We start from the raw sequence: 23,279 nt of genomic DNA, 5'->3' as shown, positions 1-23,279 counted from the left end.
TCATGGAGATGTGGTAGCATGGTGGTTAAGATGTTGGACTGCTGACCAGAAGATTATGAGTTCTAATCCCAGGTCCACCAAGCTATCACTCCTGGGCCCCTGAGCAAGGCCCTGAACCCTTGATTGCTCAGCTGTATAAATGAGATAAATGTCGGTTGCCAAATGTGGTCAACTTTCCTGTTAAGAGGTTTTTGAGTATGGACCATTGTTTTTGTGTGTAATTTACATGAATTACTAAAGTTATCAAGTATAGCCTTGGTTGTAAGAGGTGGATGTTTACCACCACCCCTGGGGGCATCTCTATGTGGTGCTCTGTGAAATTAGTGCAATTAAATAGAGGCAAGAACATGTCACAAAGGCACATATGGCACAAAGTATAGATCATCCGCATCAGATATTTCAGACTCTGAATCAGGACAACCATTTAACCGTTACTCTAGAATGACTGGAAACAGCCATGTTAACACTACAGAAAATCAAAAGCACAAAAATATTTTCAAATCAAAACCTTGATCAAGTACATGATTATCATAATATCTTCTATGAGATACAGAAACCTTTGATGTCCAAAACTGAACACTGACATATAAAATGACAGAAAATTGTCTAGGCTTTCATATAACATACATTGATTATGTTATACATTCATTATGTCGTTATCTTTCCCAATATGATATTTTCATGTTTAAAAAAAGAAAAAAATATGTACTCACATATATCAAATAGATGAATTCAACCATGTTTTTGATGAATTTCTGACAGATGAATAACAAGAAATATGTTCCTTCTTTAAAAATATTTTAAAAAATAGCAAATATCAAAGGTTGCTATGTGGGACATTTTTGACCTATACAGTATGTGTACAATTGGTGTATATATAAAAAAAAAAGAAAGTAAGAAAAGAAAAATAAATATAAGCCATTTAATAACAAGATTTATCTCTGTGTATTGAGATCTAAGAGCTGACATTATAGACAAATCTTATTGACATCTGATAAATTATTTTGTTTTTTATTTTATGACTTTAATGCAGTAGTGTAAGAGGAGTTTGGTTACAAAGTGTTAAACATTCAGTTCTTTCTCACTTAGCTGAAAACCGCAGACGTGTTCAGTAAGAGAGTTTTTTTCTTTTATCTCTTAGTCAAAGTGGAACTTTTCGTCACCATAACACCCAAACCACACTTATTCTCCTCTCACTACATAGACTGAAGAATTAGGTGAGCTCTGCACTAATAACTAAACCTGCTTATCTGACCATCAATATCTTCATATCTTCAGCAGCAGCAGCAGCAGCAGTCATGGTCTCTCGTTCTTTCCTGCTGGTTCTCACCTGCCTTACGGTCCAGAGTAAGATAAAGTTAATTATTATTATTATTATTATTATTATTATTATTATTATTATTATTATTATTATCAGTAGTAATATTAAACCCCTGGTTTATTCTGATGCTGAATTTCCTAAAAAGCTGATCAGGTTTCTGTAAATAAGCAGCATTAATAAACCACTGTGTGTTTGTCACACTGTTACAGTAAAATACTGTAATGTGGTGGTGTGATGAAGCAGAGTTACTGTTACACTGTAAAGATGAGGATTGTTCTGTAACAGAATGTCCACAAGTGTTTTATTATCTTAAACCACAGCAAATTTTCAACAATTACAATATATAGGTCTTAAAGACTGACCTTTCCTACGTTTTGAACATGTCAGTGAGACAAGCTAGTTCCTGTTCACACTCACATTAGACCAACTATAAACATTATTTCCTCACCAGCTGCTCTTTTATCCTCTCTTCAATTTAATAAAACAAAACAAAAATACATCTTGTCATATAACTACAAAGTGTAAACTCCTCTGTCCTGAAGATGTTGGAATGGTGGACAAAGGAAGCCCTGACACTGGAGTCAATAAATAATTGCTATTCTATTTATGTTAAATTTGTCAAATGTGTTAAACATTTTATTTTAAGCTATTTAAATGTCGCATCTGCTCTACACATGGTTGTGAATGGGTGGTTGTTATGGAAACAATAACCTAATTAGAATAAGTACATTAATATAAACCTGTGTTATAGTCATAGCTGCTGTTATATAGAGAATTAATAAACACCTTGTGACCAATCAGAATTAATCAGTCACCTTCTGAACATTCATAAAAAAATAATTAATATTTATTTTGTGCCTCATTTCTGTCAGCGAGCTGGTGGAATGGAACCAAAATTCAGAACATATACAACTCCGAATCACATAGGTTTTAATATAGAAAAAGACAAGGGAAATGTTTAGTAATAGTAGCAAAGGATAATCCAAGAAAGTAACAGTCACAGAGCTAAACAGAAATAACTTATTTATCAGAAAGTATCAGAAAGTAATCATGAGTAATGGATTATTTGTTATTTATTAAACACTTTTTTGGTCTTTTATACAGGAATTGATTATAAACTTTTTATATAAAACCTAGTTCCTGTTCTCACTTACATTAAGATAATGCAGTTTAATAGCTACAATAATCTGCATCTGATACTAGATATAAAATAGTCTAATATTTTCTTATTGAACATTTAATCACAGAACTAATTGTAGAAATGTTTTCACACAGAGGGAGCATCGCAGAGCGTTTCTGATATCTGTTCCAGATATCAGACACAACCAATCCCTGCAAAAGACATTACAGAGTATAAAGAAACAGGTAATCGGTGTCCAAAACCTGCAGTCATGTAAGTGTTCAGTCCCTTTAATTTTTCAATTAATTTTAATTAATAATAAAATGTAGTTTTTTCGTGTATATTTTTTCTTTATAGTTGTGAGTCATAGAATCTAATTGTAATAAAATCAGACACTCTATCATGATTCATGACCTCCAAGATAATATACAGTTTCACACTGATGTAAATCTTCTATCTCCTCTACAGCTTGACCCTGAAAGATGGTCGTCAGGTGTGTGCAGATCCCCAAGAAAAGTGGGTGAAGAACAACATGAACAATAATGACCAGCGTCTGTCTAACAGTCGGAACAAACCTGAAGGTGAGTGAATCTTTGTCCGTAAATAACAAAATTAATATTAATTTTACAGAATATTATTTTGTGCATCATTTACATTTACATTTACAGCATTTGGCAGATGCCCTTATCCAGAGCGACATACATAAGTGCTTAAATCTCTATCATTGGACACATCAATGCTGGTTCACTAGGTTACATACTTACATACCAAGAGTTTAAAACAATGTTCAAAGTTACAATGATATACAATGATTTACAAAGTTACAATGGAAAAGTTTTTTTTTTTTTTTGGTAATAGATGCAAAAGAGACGGAAAGAAGTGCTAGTTGAAGTGTTTCCTGAATAAGTAGGTCTTCAACCGCCGTTTGAAAATACCCAGTGACTCAGCTGTCCTAAGCCCAGGGAAAGTTCATTCCACCACCTTGCTGCTAGAAGAGAGGAGTCTAGTGTTGGAAAAAATTCTTAGTAGAAATAATTAAAATATTATTCCTTACAATACTATAACCAAAGTAAAGTATTAGGCCTTGCAAAATATTACAATTGCTGTCATAAGACATATGTAGGTGATGTTGTAGGCCAAAGATGTTTATTGCAACCAGATTCGGGGCTGTCAGGCCTAGTCAGTCTGAGCACATTTGTAATAACAACTTGTTATGTAGAAGGGAAAATACCATTGTTCCCAGACCTTAGCTCATAAATTGTTATGGAAAATGAAGAACACCATGGTTCTCAGACCTTGGTCCATAGCAATAACATGATATGTAGAATGAAAAAAACAGTGGCTCATAAACTTGTTGTGCAGACTGAAGAAGGCCCAGGTGTTTAGTCTGAGGTCATGAAAAATAAGGGCAGGAAAATCCATAAATGGGCATATGGGTGAAAGGTAATGGGAAATAAGGGGAAATTGGGTCAGTGTATTTAGAAAACATAGGAGATGATTCCGGTAAATAAGGTGATATGGCACCTGGGCTCCTAGGAGCACCAGGGTATATATTGAGAAGATATCTGAGGTTTTTTTGGTTCTTCGGGGGCGAAGGTGTGTGTGTGCGTGTGGGGGCGCGTGCCCGTGTCCGCAGGTCAAGGTGGGTGGTTTTTATTTTTGCAAGGACGTCGCGAGAGTTCTTGTTTTTCTTGATTGATTTTGCATGACATGCTCTTTTTGGGGGTTTTCATTTGTTACTTTGAATTTGGCAATTTGTTACTTTTAATTTGGCAATTTGTTACTTTTAATTTGGCAATTTGATACTTTTAATTTGGCAATTTGATACTTTTAATTTGGCAATTTGATACTTTGAATTTGGCAAATTATAATTTGTTGGCTGATTGACCACAATAAAGAAGTTTGCTCATTCTCATCCAGGTCTGAGGAGTTTTCTCAGTATTTTGTAGTAATTATAGAGTTAACAGTTAAGTTTAACTAAAACAGTCTTTAGTAACCAAAAAGTCTGTGTGGAGATCACCCTGTGATGTGTCGACTTGGAGACCGGCTCTGAGTTCCGACACTAGTAGTATACTTTCCTTTTACCCTGAGAGATGATGGAACCTGTCGAGCAATGCTGGTAGATGGGAGGGTGCGGGCGCAGTGTGAGGAGTGATGAGGGCTTTGAGGTAAGAGGGAGCTGGTCCGTTTTTGGCTTTGTAGGCCAACATCAGTGTTTTAATTCTGATGCATGCAGCTCCCGGAAGCCAGTGGAGGGTTCGCTGCAGTGTGGTGGTATGCGAGAACTTTGGCAGGTTGAACACAAGCCATGCAGCTGCATTTTGGATCATTTGCAGAGGACGAATTCCCTTCATAGGTAGACCTGCCAGCAGTGCATTGCAGTAATTAGTGATGGCCGGTTTGTGAACGAATCGTTTTTTTGAACCGGTTCTTTTTAGTGAACTGGATGAACCAGTTCACAAAATCGGACTGATTCGTTCGCGTTTTGAGTCAGCGCTGATCCAAAAGTTACTAAAGTTACTCACTTTTGGTCATGCCTGACAGTCCCTCCGACTCTAAATAAACTAATATCCCAGAGTATATGTAACTCCTGTTCACTGAACTGAGATATGTTGTGCTGCGAGAACTGTGAGCTCGAGCTGTTGATACTGCGCATGCGTGAAACACTGAACTGATACAGCGAATCATCAGTACAGAACTGAGAACTGTTTCTTTCGAACGTGTCCGAGAACTGATGAGCTGTTCATACAGCGAATCATCAGTACACTGAACTGAGAATTGTCTCTTTCGGACGTGTCTGAGAACCGATGAGCTGTTGATACAGCAAATCATCAGTACACTGAACTGAGAACTGTTTATTTTGGACGGGTTTCTTACAAAACTTTTGGACGGGTTTCTTACAATACTTAAATGTAAGAAACATATTCAACTAAAGTTATGATTACAAAGAACTTTTCAAATGTGTTAAATTGATTAGATTAATATCTGCCGGCAGTGGCGGGATGAAGGAATTTACGTCATGACGTCATTGTGAATTACGTCATTACGTCAGGACGTAAAACAACTGGTAAACTGGGTTATTGAACAGGTTCATTAAAACGAACTGTCCAAAAGAACCAGTTCGCGGAAAAGAACTGAACTTCACATCACTAGCAGTAATCCAGTCTTGAAATGACAAGAGACTGAACAAGTACCTGAGCAGCCTGTATGGACAAAAATGGCTGAATCCTACTAATGTTGTAGAGAAGAAAGTGACATGAGAGGAAAAGGACAGTTGATTGTCCATGGTTACCCCAAGGTTGTGAGCTGTGGCTGAAAAGATCAGATTGTTGTGCAGGGATATAGCAAGATCATGACCTGGGAATGAATCACCTGGGAGGAACAGTAGTTCAGTGTTGCTAGAATTGAGCTTTAACTGATGAGCAGTCATCCATGATGATAATTCTGCCAGACATGCTGAGATCTGATCAGAAGCTGTGGTATCTGAGGGCGGGAAAGAAAAGATAAGTTGTGTATCATCAGCATAGCAGTGGAAAGAGAACCCATGTGATGAAATAACTTTACCAAGAGAGTGAGTATATAGGGAGAAAAGATGAGGACCAAGTACTGAGCCCTGTGGGACACCAGTGGAGAGTCTGCTTGGAGCAGATGTCACTCCCCTCCATGATACAGTACCTGATATGAGCGTCCTTCCAGGTAGGAAGCGAACCATTCCCAAGCTGATCTGCAAATCCCGAGACTCCTGAGGGTGTACAAGAGAGTCTTCTGGTTGGCCACATCAAATCCTGCTAAAAGGTCAAGGAGGATAAGGACGGATGACAGTTTGGCTGATCTAGCAACATGTAGTTTCTCAGAGATGTCCAAAAGGGCTGTCTCTGTGGAATGAGCTGTTATAAACCAGACTGGTTGGGATCTTGGAGGTTGTTCTGTGAGAGATAAACAGAAAGTTGATTATAGACAATGCATTCAAAAAATTTTTAAAGAAACGAGAGACGTGATACCGATCTGTAGTTACTGATGTCTGATGTATCCAGAGCAGGTTTCTTTAGGATGGGAATAACCCTTGCTCTCTTAGTAGTAGTTGGTAGTTGGTACCTGACCAGATGCTATGGATCTATTGATGATAGTAGTAATGAAGGGCAGAAGGTCTTGTGAGATGGTCTGGAGCATAGTGGAAGGGAGTGGATCCAATGGGCAGGTGGTAGGATTGCAAGACTGGATGAGTTGTAAAATTTCTTCTGCTGCTACAGTTGAGAAATGAAACAACGAAGGAGTGGAATCCATACTGTGAGATGCAAGTGCAGTCGGGGCCGAAGTGAAGGTCCGGCAGATTTCCTCAATCTTCTCCTGGTAGAAAGAAGCAAAGTCTTCTGCAGTCAGGGAGGATGAAGAAGGAGGAGCCGGGGGGTTGAGCAGAGAAGAGATGATGTTGTGGAATTTCCGAGGGTCATGTGAGGAAGATTCAAGCTTTTCCTTGTAGAAGGAAGTCTTGGCAGAAGTCACATCTGAGGAGAACTTGGCCAGGAGTGTTCGGTAAGAATCAAGATCTGCATCAATTTGTGATTTCTTCCACGTTCTCTCTGATGATCTTTGCTCTCTCAGATTTCAGACACCTTTCACTGTATTTAATAATAAATAAAATAAATAATATACAAAAAAAATACTTAAAGCAGAATAGGTTACAGTCCATTTTGTGTACTGTTCAGCCTTCATTCTTGGGTTTAGTGGACATAGGGCAGAGAAAGTCCATAGTGGGGAAAGAGATGAGAGGAAAGGATCTGTGGCTGATTCCAAGTGTAGTGAGGAACAAGACTCAGGATCAGGAAGAGAAGAAAGAGTGCCAGAATCTACAGAACAAGGGGAGACAGAGTGAAGGTTGCAAGGTAAGAGTTAGGGGGTGAGAGAGTTTTACTGTAGGAAGGATAGAGAGAGTGATGGTGAAGGATACCATGTGATGATCAGAGATGTGTAGTGGGGTAGCAGTCATGTCTGTAGCTGGAGAAGGACAGGTGAAAACCAGGTCCAGGACATGCCACCTTTGTGTGTGGGGATGTAGATGTTGAGTGTCAGGGTGAATGAGTCAAGAAGAGTCAGGAGGGAAGAAGATTGAAGCTTGTCAGAGGGGAGGTTGAAATCACCAAGCACCATCAGAGGGGAGCTATCAGAAGGGAAAGCACTAAGCAGTGTTTCCACTTCTTCCAGGAAGTCTCTTAGGAGACAAGTAGGGCGTTAGACAACAATGACTCAAAGGTTGATAGGAGAGGTAACAGAAATTGCATTGAATTTAAAAGAGGAGATTGTTAAATGAGACAAGAGGAGAGGTGTAAAGCACCATCTCTTTGACAATAATAAACCTGTACCACCACCCCTGCCCATTTCTTGTGGTGAGTGAGAGAAAGCATAGGCAGAGGATAAAGCAGCTGGTGTAGCAGTGTTCTGTGGGGATATCCAGGTTTCTGTTAGCGCAAGAAAATCAAAGGAATAATGGGAAGTTAAAGCAGAGATAAAAATCTTTCTTTACAACAGACTGGCAATTCCAGAGCCCACCTACCACCACTGTTTTGAGTGGTTTGAGCCCACTTACCACCACTGTTTGAACCCATATGAGAATGGGTTCCCCTTGAGCCTGGTTCCTCTCAAGGTTTCTTCATTATAATCTAAGGGAGTTTTTCCTTGCCACTGCTGCCTGAGTCACCTCAGACTTGCTCAATGGGGATAAATACATACACATTGTGAACTAAATCTATCTAATATTAATCTTGAATTTTGTATTTTATTAATCTTTATATTTTTCTTATAATAACCCTTTGTTCTATGTTTATGTTCTGTAAAGCTGCTTTGAGACAATGTCAATTGTAAAAAGTGCTATACAAATAAACTTGAATTGAATTGAATTGAACTGAACTGTTTGAGACTTACACAACAGAGGAGGGTAGATGAGGTTACTGGGATTGTTTCCTCTGCTCTGTGGATGAGAGAGTCTGTGACTGTAGGAATTGAGTACAGAGATGGGTTTGAGGCACATATCAGCAGTCAACCAAGAGTAAGATTTAAGGTATGATAGAATATATCAAACCACACTAGACACTTATGTTACAATGTGAGATAGAGAGATCCTTACAAACCACCTCATACTTACAAACTTACTCATTATGTTGGGTTTGTAGAAGCCAACATTCTGTTTTCCTATTTAAACTTAGACAAAAATGTATCAAGAGTAACTCCTCCTAGGGCTTTCAAGCCATATGCACCAAATTCAGATATGTTGTAGACCCTGGTCAGACGTTTGTTGCTATTATTTTCTAAGCGATCCAATTACCAGTATTTCCGGTACTGAGTCTCAAAGTGGCCTTTTTTTACCCAGAGAATCCCATTATAAAATTTGGAGTTTTATAACTTGGCAAGTTTTCAAACTATCTATACCAAACTCGGCCAGCTCCTTTAGGGTGATACTCTGAACAAAGTTTTAAATTGGTGTACAGACTGGCCTTTCGGTTGTCTCACAGCCCCGCCCCCAAAATATGCAAAATCAAAACTTTTTACAACATGGACATGTGACATATCAAAACACTCAGCCCAATGTGGGGAACCTCTTCAAGAGTATTTGGATGACATCACATGCTTGTCTCCACTTACCTCCAAATGTTTTGGCACCCGAGCTTTCTGTGTACTTGCTTCTAAATGTAACACTGACCCTTATGTCCACTCGCCTCCAAAAAGCACCGGCTTTTGCGGCCTTTGCGAGTTTGTTGCAACGAACTTTACAAATCTAGTTTAAATTGAGAAACTTCAATTTAAATGAGTAAGCCCTGCCAACTATTCACACCTTAAGGGAGACTGAAACTTCTGATTAATCAGCCGAGAGAACAACAAAGACCAACACTAGACTTGTGAGGTCATGGATTTTCCCGTCTCTGACCATTCTCTCATACAGGTTGACATTTGTGCTGTTTCACCTGCTCCAACGTCTACTGCCCCTCATCGCCATCGCATTATTACCTCATCTACAGTCAATGATTTTGTTGCGGCCTTCTCTGTTTCTGATCTCGCATCTACTGCTGAATTGGCCTGTTTGTCCGGACCGTTTCCTCGCCTCCTTCCATACCATCTGCTCCCAGATAATGGACTCTGTTGTGCCCTATAAGGTAAAGTCAACCAATGGTACATTGGACCCCTGGCTCAATGATACAACTCGGGCCCTCAGATTCCGGTGAAGACAGGCTGAGCACAAATAGAAGAAGGATAGGTTACAGGTGTCATTGGAGATATTTAGAGACAGTCTTGCTACCTATCAGAGTGCACTGAAGGAAGCTAAAGGACAGTACCTTTCTGCTCTCATCAATAGCAATAGCCACCACCCTGAAATTTTATTCAGCACTATCAATTCTGTTAATCCGGTGTCTATCACCTTGAATGACATTTCTATAAACACATGCAATGCATTCAACATTTTTTGGACCAGGTTTTGTCTGTTAGGCAAACCATTACACAAGTCTCTGTTGTTGCCATGTCTACTCGTGCGGCACAGTGTGTGCTAGAGAACTTTGAAGCTGTCCACGAGTTGAAGCCCACCACCTGCCCTCTTGAAGGAAGCTGTTGACATCATAAGTCCTATCCTTGTCCCTTTCATAAACAGCTGTTTTAGGGTGGGTACTGTTCCCACTGCTCTCAAACACGCTATTGTTAGACTGCTGCTCAAGAAACCCAACCTTGACCCCTCCATACTCTCCAACTTCCACCCTAGATCTAACCTGTCATTCCTGTCTACATTGATGGAGAAGCTTGTTTTGTCTCATCTTCAACTGCACGGCATTGGTGATACATTTCAGTCCATTTTCAGGTCGAGACATAGCACAGAATCAGCGTTATTGAGGATCCCTAATGACATTCTTGGAGCCCTGGATGGTAAAAGCTCTGTGGTTTTGGTGTTACTGGACCTAACCGCTGCATTTGACACTGTGGATCATGCCATCATCATCTCTCGTCTTCAACATGTTGTTGGTCTGCAGGGTGCGGTGCTAAATTGGTTCTCATCATATCTCACTAACAGAACCTTTTCAGTAATGCTTAATGATTATTCTTCCTTGGTTGCTCCTCTGTCATCTGGTGTGCCTCAAGGATCTATTCTTGGTCCTATTCTGTTCTCACTCTATATGCTGCCACTTGGTCAACTCATCTCCAATCACAACGTTCCATTTAATTTCTATGCTGACGACCTCCAGATGTATCTTCCTGTGATTGAGTAATTGTTCTGCCTTGGACCCTCTCCATAATTGCCTTCGCGATATCAATGTCTTTCCCAGAACTCCCTTCATCTGAATGAAGAAAAGACACAGAGTACATCCTGTTTAGCCCAGATTCACCCAGCAGCTCTTTTAGCTTTGGTCCTCTAACACCTCAGTTTGCACCTATCATGCATAATCTGGGTGTTATTTTTGACAATAGTACGCACTTCAATAAACAGATCAGTGCAGTAGTGAAGGCGAGCTTTTACCAGCTAAGACTACTCAGCAAGGTCAAATCATTCCTGTCCCAAGTTGACCCTGAAAAAGCTATACATGCATTCATCAGCTCAAGGATTGACTACTGTAATGCTCTCTACAATGGACTAAATCAATCACTTCTCAATCGGCTCCAAATGGTACAAAACGCGGCAGCACGTCTTCTCTCCAACACCTCCAAACGCTCACACATCACCCCTGTCCTCCTCTCGCTTCACTGGCTTCCGGTGTGGTTTAGCGTGGAGTATAAGGTCCTGATGTTTGTGTTAACCCTAACCCAACCACAAGTCAATGTACTGTACAAACAACATAATCAAGATCAGAGAACAACAAACAGACTAAAACCAAAAAAAAAAAAAAAAAAAAAGGATAACAGAATAAACAAAAGCTTGGTCATAACTGGTACAGAGAGATTATTTCTGCAGTTTAAAAAAAATAGGGCTGATATTTGATGCACATTTAACATTTGCTCCCCATGTTCAGAACACTGTAAAGACATCATTCTTTTATTTAAAAAACTTTGCCAAATTGTGTCCTATGTGGTCACTCCCGTTGGATGAAAAGTTGATCAATATCTTTATGTTTTCTTCTGTAACTCCAAGACTCTGGAATTCCTTGCCTGTTCAGATTAGGCAAGCAGAATCCCTTAGTGTTTTTAAATCCTCCCTTAAAGCTCACTTCCTTAGGGTAGCTTTTACTTGAAATTGATCTTCTTAACTTACTTGTTTTGAGAGTATGTTCTTATTTGGTGTGTTTTTATATCTTTTTGTATTATTTGTATAATTTTAAAGGCGCTATAGAATATAGTTTCTTCTTCTTCTTCTTCTTCTTCTTCTTCTTCTTCTTCTTCTTCTTCTTCTTCTTCTTCTTATAGTTCTAAGAAGTGTAGTACCCATCATGATACGTCAAATATAGCAGATAATAATAATAGTCATACTACTACTACTACTACTACTACTACTACTACTACTACTACTGCTACTACTACTACTACTAATAATAATAATAATAATAATAATAATAATAATAAGAAGAAGAAGAAGAAGAAGAAGAAGAAGAAGAAGAAGAAGAATTCTAGTGGTCTAATGTTAGCATAGCAGTCTTCACTTTTTCTCTCATAAAACTGTATTGAAGAATCGTTTGGAAGAGTGGTAAAGGTAAGCAGGTCTAAATAATTATAGTATAAAACTAAAATTGCAGTAAATTAGCACAGTGTGTAGTATTACTACCTCACAGCTTATGATTCCACTTGTTGTCTCTTGGTACAGTTTTGCTGTTTTCTATTTTAGCTACAAGTCATCCAACTCAGCAAGACGACTCAGAGGAATTGGGTAATTTGTCATTTGTTATTTTTTTAGTATGTGTGTCTGCAGTATTTTCCCTCTAATGGCTTCCTGTAACGTTTGGGAGACACCAAGTGGGGATCGAACCCATATCTCTGCAGTTATCACAATCACCGGCAGATTGTGGGATAATGGTTACAAATATAAATCTAACAAAATGAATTTTTCTCTGGATTATTGCATCTACCTAATTCTGTAAATGTAAATATTAGTATAGAATAGTAATATCTATCTGGGTTTTGCTAATAAAGAACTATTTATAGTGTTAGAATTGTGGTATAGTCTTAGTGTTGTGGTATTTATAAAGTGATTGTGTAAGTTAAGTAGCATAAATAGTATTACAGTGTTATTGTAGTAGTATAGACCGTTGTGTGTGTTGTATATTTTAGTATGAAGGGAAAATGACCTATATGATCTTTTATTGTTTTAACCAGAGCCTGTCAAACCTGTTTTAACCACCTCAGATAATATAGAACGTAAGTAAATGAATCACACACACATGTAAATAAGTATTTATATTAGTATCCATTGTAGCATTATATTTTATTATCTATAGTTGTATTGTATAGTTCTATCTCGATTAGTACATTATCTACAGTTATCAGCAAACAGATGAGGGTGCTGGGAAGGAGAACCCAAACGCAGGCCAGGGTCCAAAAAAAGAGAATTTATTAAAATAAATGTCTATATATAAATGCATAAATGCACAGAGGATGTAGCCGGGCGAAGTCTTTGGCTAAACCTCCTACAGAACGCAGCGGCAGACTGACTAGTCTGACGCCACGGGCGTAACAGTCTCGAAACCGGAAGTTCGATTGACGAGAAATAAAGTAATCCACACAGGGGAAAAAAAAGGAAGTAATCCACACAGGAAAGGGGTAATCCTAATAATCAATAACCGAAGCGCAAAAAAAACAGAAAAAGAAAAAAAACTCACATAAGGAATCCCGGGGAAAAAAGGTAATTCAAGAAAACACAGAGGCACAGATAACACTCGGACCGGAGGCTGGCAGGAGTGACTCACAAAAGCGACGTAGTGACGAGAGATCATCTGGCGACAATCTAGCATGAACGGCGTGCTTAAATAGTCATGCGACAGGGAATGACGTCACAAGAGTGCGCCGCGAAGGTGAGCTTCGGAGGAGTGCGCTGACAACAGTTGTATACTGCAATTTTGGTAGTACATAAATTATTATACATAGTACAATATTATCTTTAACATTATACTATAAATAGTTGGATAATGTTAGCAGAGTTAATGGAGTAATGTATAGCTGACTATTCAGTGGTATTCAGTAGCAGCTGCGGACTATATATTTAAGTGAGGCAAATTCTGCTTTGTATTGTAGGCTACATGAAAAAACTATGACTGACTGCTAGTAGGCTCAGTTTTACATTCAATTGACTAAACACATGCAGAACACTTTTGACAGCGGTCTAGTTTGCTTCCATATTTCAGCCTGAGGGTAGTGCCATGAAATGTTATCTTAGAATGCACACATAGTATTTATTGTGTTTCAGTACAAGTTTTATGTTCCCTTTAGAGGGAATGAGACGCTGCGTCAGTGCTGACGCTATAGGAACGCTTCTGTGAGGAAGCTCTGTTTCCACACACACCAATTTAATGGCTCAGGAATGACACGTGACGGAGTGATTATGCATCAGTAAGTCCATATAAGGGCATCTACAAAGAGCAAGCGCTCTGTGTATGTGTGTCAATTGTTTGTCCTGTCAGTCTAGTGCAGGGAGAGAAAAGTATATATTTTAGGGAAAGCTAGGCGAGAAAATAATGATATGTTGCAATCTAATCATTTTAAGAGATGCGTGCATCTGTTCCCCCGCTTTATCACAGGGGACGACACGTACTCTCTTTGCGTTGTTTGTTTGGGAGAGGCGCATGCCCGGTCGGCTCTCGAGGGAGCTGGCTTTGTGCATTGTGAGGGATTCCCTCTGTGTACTCTTCAATCCCACCTGGCTGTATTTTCAGCTTCGGCTGTGCCTCATGGTTCGGATCCCACGTCCGCCGAGGCAGCGCGGTGGCTTTGATCATGGGGTTCGCAGGTTGAGTTAGTGGAAACAGAGCAAGAGGTGACTTTTTCCCTTTCTCTTTCCCTTTCTTGGAGAAATCCATTTTCAGTGCGTATTTTTTTTCTCCTGCCATGCCTGACTATTCAGCCATTATAGGGCTTGAAAGCCATGGTATGGGGCGATGCCTGGGATTGAAGAGACGCTTAAGGGCTATCGCTCACCTACATCACCTGCATGGAGGAAACCTGCCTTCCAGCCAAGCCTTGTAGGACTACTTTTGGGTAAGGCCTACACAGCAGCAGGCCAAGCAGGTGTGGCCTTGCACTCCATGGCAGGTTTGCAGGCCTACAAGGCTGACCTGCTGGCAGAGCTAAAAAAAAAAAGAAAACGATGGTGGCCAGGGGTTGGGACCTCAGGTGGTATCTGAGCTCCACCGAGCCACTGACAGTGTGCTCTGTGCCACAAAGCACCTCTAAGACTAGGGAGGCCGGTCGGCTTTCCCGGGCCCAGACCCAATGCCTTAGGTCTGTGGTTTCTAGGAGCATCCCATTCAGGAAGGCTCCCCTACTGCCTGCACCACTGCCTCCGGCATTTCAGGGAGCAGTAGGGTCTGTGCCTGCTCCTCTTCCTTGCACAGATCTCCCAGGGTTAGCACCTATCAGTGCTCAGGGTACCCGGGTGGTCTGCATGAGGTTGACACCACTATCAGACAACCAGGCAGTGTGGAAACATCTGCCAGGTGTGTCTCAGTGGGTCCTGGGTACTGTAGAAAAGGCTACAGGATCCAGTTCTCTTCCCGTCCTTCATGATTTCAGGGTTTCTTGCCTTTCGATCATTGACAGTCACCAGGCTGTGTTCCTCCAAGAGGAAATTCTCTTGCTCCTGAGGAAAGGGGCCATAGAGCATGTTCCCCTCCCAGAGTGGGAAACCAGCTTTGCAGCTGATATTTCATTGCTCGCAAGAAGGACGGGGGTCTGTGTCCGATTTTGGACCTGCGAGCTCTGAACTGTTCTTTGAAGACTTACCATTTCAAGATGCTCACACTCAAGGTTATCGTGTCCCAGATCAGGTCCAAAGATTGATTTGGGATGCTCGCCCTCGAGGCCTCTCTGTCACCGAGGCACAGATGGTGCTCGGCCTAATGTCGACAGCAACAAACATTATCTCTTTTGGTCTGCTTCACATGAGGCCATTAAAGCTCGATCTCAGGGGTGCAGGCTTTCATCCTGCAGATATCCCCTCAGGATTATAAGGGTTATGCGCTGTGGGCTTTGTACCCTTCTTATGTGGAAAAGGACTGGTTCCTGGCCTTGGGTCCCACTCTAGGGGCATCTCTGTAATCCTGGAGTGTCTGCTGGAAGCCCCATTTGAGCCCATGGAGTCAGCCTCTGAGACATTTCTGACCCTGAAGTTGGCTCTTCTCCTAGCCTTGGCCTCTCTCAAGAGGGTGGGGGATTTGCAGGCCTTGTCAATCGCCCCCGCCTGCCTAGAATATTTCTCCTGGCATGTCCAATGCTATTCTGCACTCCGGGGCAGGATATGTCCCTAAGGTGCCCAGGATGGCTCCACCATGAGTGGGTGGAACAGGAGAGGCTGCATTTGCTTTGCCCACTGAGAGCCTTAAGGACTTATGTCCACTGCTCTTTTTGTCTGTCTTGGGGGCCGGAATAAGGGTAATCCGGTTTCCAAGCAGAGCCTGGTGCACTGGGTAGTGGACGCCATTTGCTCTGGCCTATGAAGTGCACTGCACGGTCTTGCCTCGCCTCTCGGCATTAGAGCTCACTCCGCTAGGGGTATTGCCTCATCCAGTACCTTGGCCAGGGGTGTTCCCTTTCAGGATGTTGGTGCTGCGGCAGATTGGTCCTCTCCGAATACCATATCAGGTTCTATAACCTGGACTTGGATCCCACTCCAGGGTTTTAGGTTCTTCAGGGCCATTGATGGTCTGTTCCCAGTCTGCTTGTACTCTCTCATGGCCTCTGGCACAGTCAGGTATTGGCATTCCCATAACGTCGCAGCGACGAATTCCCTCAAACGGGAGCTACACCAGGTTACATATGTAACCCGGTTCCCTGCTCAGACAAATAGAAGCTGGAGTAATATGACATAGATGCCCTTATATGGACTTACTGGCACGTATTCACTCCGTCACGTGTCCTTCCTGAGCCATTAAATTGCCGTGTGTAAACACAGAGCTTCAGACACAGAAGCGTTCCCATAGCGTCAGCACTGATGCAGCATCTCATTCCCTTCTCAGGGACCTGGGTTACATACCTAACCTGGTGAAGTTTTCAAGTGGATGAATATTTTAGTTCTTAGTATATTGTTTACTATGATCTTTTATTGTTTATCCAGAGCATGATAATCCAGTCTCTACTGCCTCACCCAGTAGAAATGGTAAGTGATTTCATTATATATATATATAAATATATATAGTGGTATCTATAGTGGAACGTGTTAAGCAAAGGAGAATCCATAGTGGTATAGTATTTGTATGGTAGTATAGGCTGTTGCACTGTAACACCTGCCAATACAGACAGGATGCAGCTGGTGTTATCAATAGTATAGTAGTATTTTAGCATGTGCTTATGATTCAAATATGATCTTTTATTGTTTCCTCCAGAGCATGATAAACCAGGCTCTACTGCCTCACCCAGTAGAAATGGTAAGGGATTTCATAATATATATAAAGCAATTCTGTATGTATATTAGTATCCACACAGTAGAAATGCTGCAGGAAGAAATCATTTATACAGTATTTGTTTGTATTGTACTGTGATATCTAAAGCTTTATCTGCAATGCCATATTAGTATCTGCTGTTGTATAGGGTTATTAGGGTATACACGGAACAGTATTATAATTAACATTATATTCATATAAATAGGACGGTGTTCAGATATATAAATATTATAAAACATGATGTAAATTGATCTGGATAAGTGCATCTGAATAAATTGCAATGCATAGTGGTATCTATAGTGGAATGATGTTAATATAGTAATATATACACTGTCAAGTGTTAAGCATAGGAGAATCTATAGTGGTATAGTGTTAGTATAGACAGTTGCACTGTTTTACTGTATGTTGGTATAAAAGTAAAAATTTTTGTTTAACTATTGATTTAACCAGAGCCTGTTACAACTGAACAAGTTTCTACTTCATCAGCCAGTCAGGACTTGGGTATGGACACAAGTGCAGGTACCTAATGCTTTTACTGAACATATAATCTATAAACAACCACAAGTCAGCAATGTACTGTACAAACAACATAATCAAAATACAAATACAACTTAAAATCAAAATATAACAATGATATGGAAACCTGGAAAACACTGTATTGTGCAAACACAAAACAATGACTGACAAAGAGAGATAGAAAAGGACTGATATAGATAGAGCAAACAATAGGGTAAATAAGGAACATGTGACATGATTTGAAATGTGGATCAATAGAAAGGGTAAATAAAAAAAAACGTGGGGAATATCAAAAGCTATGAAGAAATGCCTGCCAGCAGTTTCTGTTTGTCTGGTAGGGAAATGTCCAAGTAGCTCCTAACATTTCATAACAAAGACACACTGCTGACATGAACTACAGCAAGTAAATTAAAATCTAAAACATCTTTTTGCATATTAGGAAGTAATCTGCATCATATAGTATAGTGGTCTCTATAGTGGTGTGTTGTTTGTCTAGTACAGGGGTCGGCAGCCCGCGGCTCCAGAGCCACAAGTGGCCCTTTCATCCCTTTGCTGCAGCTCCCTGTAGATTTGGAAAATAAATATTTAATTTAAACTTATTTTATTTTAGTTAGTTAGTTTTCTTTTTTTTTAATGTAATTCTAAATTCTAAGATTATGATGCTCTTGTAACATTAAAATAAACCCCAGGTAGGCAAACATGGATAAATGAAAGAAAAGAAAGGTTTCTGAAGAAAATAGAACATTTAATGAGATGTGGACCAGATTCCTTTGCTTTTATTGCTGATGAGAGTGGCTTCCCAGTATGCCTAATATGTGGTATTTTTATTTTATGGTATTTTTGTTTGCCTGCAGAAATAAAATTTTGTTTACTCAGTAGCAGTTCTAATTAATGTTAATTTCTAATCAGCTTTTTTTCTTCTTTTCAAACCAGAGTCTGGAAAGACAGATTCTCCTGTCACACTGATTATGGTATGTAAATGTATTAATCATGCAATTTGCATTTCAATATCTCTACTAGGGTCCTAATTAGTACTGTAGTACTGTATTATATATAGTTGTAGGGGGTATGACTGTAATTTTACTGTTTTAGTATAATATGGGAATTGTGACTACCACAGTATTATTATTAGAGTAAAATAGCAGTACATTTAGAGCATTTGAACCTATCCAGGGTAACTAGATCAAGGGCCAAGCCCTGCTGCAGCCCCAGTAAGCTTCAGCTACGGTCACTGTCCAGAGAAAAAGCCCCCTATCCAGTCTTGCAGTGCCAGTGATCCCCACGGTTGCTGAGACTTGCTTTTTATTTTATTTTTATTTGTTTCCAATGCCCAAACTGCCCTGAGCCAAGCAGACTGCTGCTCCTCATTCAGGAGGCTTTCAGCTTTCCATCTGACTTGGTCTCTGATCAAGGCCCTCAATTTGTTAGTCAGTTCTAGAAGGCATCTTGCTGTCAAAGTAGTGCTACAGTTGAACTCATCCTGGGGATTTAATCTGGGGTCAAATGGGACAGACAGGGTTAAATGGGCAGACAGACCAAGATTTGGTGCACTCCCTCTGTTGTCTGGCTTCCTCGAACCATCTAATATGGGTGGAGTCCCATAATACACTGCCCATAATACACTGTGGCACTTAGCTTTGGGTATGTCATCTTTTGAATGACATTTTGGCTACCTCATCCCATATTTGACGAGCAGGAGAAGAAGCAAGGGGTTATTAAATTAGCCGTGATGAGTGGGTCTCTGGCCCTTGTCTTCACACCATGTAATTGCAGCAGGCAACTAACGTCATGGTAGGTAGCTGCTTTGGGTCTCTTACTGTCTACCATGACCTCCTATTGAGGTCATCGCTTGGCTACTGACATTCTTCTTTGTCTGCATTGGACTACAGATTCTTGTCTCTTGATCCACTTATTTATAATTTTGCATGTTACTGTTCATGAACATAGTCATTTCTATTTTCAGAGAATGGTGGAAGTGACTGAAAAACGGATGTTCTGCTTGTGCATGGGGTCTGAAATTCAGTCATTATCCTTTCATATTATAGGTCAAAAAATCAGAATAAATCCTGAAATACAGAATTTTCATTACATAATTGCATCACAAGGACAAGGAAACACTTCTAGGAAATGTTCCCCTTGTTTATCTTCCATCTGTTACCATGGGGCAAAAAAATATTTAGTCAGCCACCAATTGTGCATGTTCTCCAACTTAAAAAGATGAGAGAGGCCTGTAATGTTCATCATAGGTACACTTCACCTATGAGAGACAGAATAGGGGAAAGAATCCAGGAAATCACATTCGATAATTAATAAATTGGTAATTTCCTCAGTAAAATAAGTATTTGGTCACCTACAAAAAATCAAGATTTCTGACTCTCACAATTGGACTTCTTCTTTAAGAGGCTCCTCTGTCCTCCACTTGTTACTTGTATTAATGGCACCTGTTTGAACTCGTTATCACTATAAAAGACACCTGTCCACAACCTCAAACAGTCAGACTCCAAACTCCACTATGGCCAAGACCAAAGAGCTGTCAAAGGACACCAGAAACAAAATTGTAGACCTGCACCAGACTGGGAAGACTGAATCTGCAATAGGTTTACTGCAATAGTAAGCAGCTCGGTGTGAAAAAATCAACTGTGGGAGTTATTATTAGACCAAAAGGGACCAAAGTAACAAAGGCTACAATCAGTAACACACTATGCTGCCTGGGACTCAAATCCTGCAGTGCTAGGTGTGTCCCCTTGCTTAAGCCAGTACATGTCTGGGCCCGTCTTTTCAGCATGACAATGAACCCAAACACACGGCCCTTGCAACGAAGGAGTGGCTTTGTGAGAAGCATTTCAAGGTCCTGGGGCCTGTTTCAGAAAAGAGGTTAAGTGAAAACTCTAAGTATGTTAACCCTGAAATGAGGGAAACTCTGGGATTTCCGTTTCAGAAAGGGAGGTATGTTAAACCCGAGAAAGCAGGTTCAGTTAAGCCCATTTCTGAAAGAGAGGTAACTTATACTCAGTCAGTTACCATAGTAATTTACTCTGTGAACCTAACCTGGTTGGGAGCAGGTTTTCTTCGGTAAAACCAGAGTTTCTGCCGGTCGTCTCCCCCTTTTTTAAAGATCAGACATCAGTTCTATAACTACAGACCGGTATCAGTTCTCTCGTTTCTTTAAAAAATTCTTGAATTCTTGAGCAATACCTCCAAGATCTCAACCATTCTGGCTTTAAATGCAGCTCATTCCACAGAGACAATCCTTTTGGATGTCTCTGAGAAACTACATGCTGCTAGATCGGCCAAACTGTCATCCGTCTTTACCCTCCTTGACCTTTCAGCAGCGTTTGATACGGTCAACCACAAGACTCTCTTATCCACCCTCAGGAATCTTGGGATTTGTGGATCAGCTTGGGAATGGGTCGCTTCCTACGCGGAAGGACGCTCATATCAGGTGACATGGAGGGGAGTGACATCTGCTCTCCACTGGTGTCCCACAGGGCTCAGTGCTTGGTCCTCTTCTTTTCTCCCTGTATACTCACTCTCTTGGTAAAGTTATTTCCTCACATGGGTTCTCTTACCACTGCTATGCTGATGATACACAACTTATCTTCTCTTTCCCACCCTTAGATACCACAGCTTCTGATCAGATCTCAGCATTTCTGGCAGAAATTTCATCATGGATGACATTTACATTTACAATATTTGGCAAATGCCTCATTCATTGCCCACATTTCAGTTATGCAAAGAGCAGGGAATGTGGGATGTGGTAGCTCATTGGTTAAGGTGTTTCCCATCTCAGGGCTTGTCAACTCAGAGTTCAAGTTTAAACTTTTCTGAAACAGGCCCCTGGAGTGGCCTTGCCAGTCTCCAGATCTCAACCCCATAGAAAATCTTTGGAGGGAGTTGAAAATCCGTGTTGCCCACCGACAGCCCCAAAACATCACTGCTCTAGAGGAGATCTGCATGGAGGAATGGGCCAAACTACCAGCAACAGTGTGTAAAAACCTTGTGGAGACTTACAGAAAACGTTTGACCTCTGTCATTGCCAACAGATGGTATATAACACAATATTGAGATTAACTTTTGTTATTGACCAAACACTTATTTTTCACCATAATTTGCAAATAAATTCTTTAAAAATCAGACAGTGATTTTGTGGGTTTTTTCTCATTTTGTAGTAGTTAAAATGTGTACCTATGATGAAAATTACAGGCCTCTCTCATCTTTTTAATTGGGAGAACTTTCACAATTGGTTGCTGACTAAGTACTTTTTTGCTTCACTGTATACTCACTTTTACTTATAAATTAGTATTCTGAATAGTTGCATATAAATAATAATTACATAAATAATTAAACAAATGGATTAAATAAACATTTTCTGGATTTTTATTGGTTTCACAACAAGGTACTAATGTTGGTACTTTTCCTCTATAAATGTTTGTTTAAAACATAAGAATATTGTTGTTCATGATAAATTAATGCAGAGATGTTTTCACACAGGTTAAAATGGAGAAGTTTTGTATTGCTTCACATACTGATGGAATGTGAACAACCAAAAGCTGGAGCCATGTAAGTTTTCAACCAGTTGTTATTCTTCCCTTTGGAGGGTACTTAATAGGATTTAAAATTTATGAAAATATATGATACCTAATTACTGTTTGTTATTTACTGCAAGTATTTTTATTTATTTATTTATTTATTTATTTATTTTGCAGGTTTGTGTCTGGTCCAATTTCATGTTAGTTACATTAAAAAGATGTTACTGTGTCTAACACAAATTCATATACTTTTATACATAACAAAAAAATATTTAGGTACACAATTACACTCACATTTATGCATATGTATTGAGTCTGTGTTTTGTTAAAAATAAAGATTTCCCACACAATGATGAAGCTGCAAAGCATGATTTATTTCTTTACCTCTGGTAACACCCACGGCAGTGAGAAGAATATAGTGCTCTTTAATTTCTATTAATGTGAAAGTGTGAAGGCAATGGTGAAAATCTTTGCAGCATTTGAACAGCACTGGAGAGTGCAGGGAAGCTGGAGGCAGCAAGGCAATCCCAGGATAATGGCTCGAATTAGCAGAGTGAGAAGATTTGTCTGGAATTGCACACCATTAATTCATTTCAAGTCAAGTCAAGAAGCTTTTTTCAACCATATACTGTATAGCTGTTGCAGTACACAGGGAAATGAGACAACATTTCTCCAGGACCATGGTGCTACATAAAACAAAGACAGGGCTAAGAACTTATTATTATTTAGATTTTGTGTTTATTAAATAATAACATTTCATATATATTCTCCAATTTTAGTTCCATTTAATGCGGGTAAAAATATCTTTTACAGAACAGTCGTTCCTCATCAGCCTCTATTCTCTCTTCATGTGTAAACTTCACTATATCAATGATCACACAGGTTTTTACATCTGTTTATGTGTTGTGTCTGCCATACAAGTACCTGTGAATGAGCTGTTACTATAGAAACGATAAAGTATCAGAGCAAGTACATTAATATAAACCTGCACTATAGTCAGAGATGCTGTTATAGAGAATTAATCAACACCTTCTCACCAATCAGAGTCCATAACACAACTGTGACATAATACAGTTTAATAGCTACAATAGTCTACATCTGATGCTAGATATAAAATTGTCTAATATTTTCTTATTGAACATTTAATCACAGAACTAAATGTAGAAATGTTTTCACACAGAGGGAAATGTAGCAGAAGAGTACCAGTGCTGTTTCAGCTTTCAGACATGACCAATCCCTGT

The 23,279-nt window shown here is 39.8% G+C and overlaps 1 protein-coding gene across 4 annotated transcripts; it reads left to right on the top strand.

Annotated features, from left to right (window-relative positions):
* Positions 1-1,278: 1,278 nt before the first annotated feature.
* Positions 1,279-22,391, top strand: LOC113663542 (C-C motif chemokine 2-like). 4 transcript variants are annotated; one of them, XM_027178880.2, is made up of 11 exons: positions 1,279-1,347; positions 2,597-2,714; positions 2,910-3,022; positions 12,232-12,273; positions 12,720-12,761; positions 16,669-16,710; positions 16,937-16,978; positions 17,444-17,512; positions 18,443-18,480; positions 22,001-22,069; positions 22,216-22,391. In XM_027178880.2, the coding sequence occupies exons 1-10, from the start codon at positions 1,299-1,301 to the stop codon at positions 22,046-22,048; spliced, it is 603 nt and encodes a 200-aa protein (XP_027034681.1). In that variant the 5' UTR covers positions 1,279-1,298; the 3' UTR covers positions 22,049-22,069; positions 22,216-22,391. The 4 variants fall into 4 exon arrangements, with proteins under 4 accessions (XP_027034681.1, XP_047665874.1, XP_027034679.1 ...); XM_047809918.1 differs by lacking the exon at positions 16,937-16,978; XM_027178878.2 differs by lacking the exons at positions 22,001-22,069; positions 22,216-22,391 and adding an exon at positions 19,473-20,791.
* The last annotated feature ends 888 nt before the right edge of the window (positions 22,392-23,279 follow it).

Source organism: Tachysurus fulvidraco, chromosome 1, assembly GCF_022655615.1.
Source record: "Tachysurus fulvidraco isolate hzauxx_2018 chromosome 1, HZAU_PFXX_2.0, whole genome shotgun sequence".
Taxonomy (NCBI): domain Eukaryota; kingdom Metazoa; phylum Chordata; class Actinopteri; order Siluriformes; family Bagridae; genus Tachysurus; species Tachysurus fulvidraco.
This window is presented reverse-complemented; position numbering and strand designations above follow the sequence as displayed.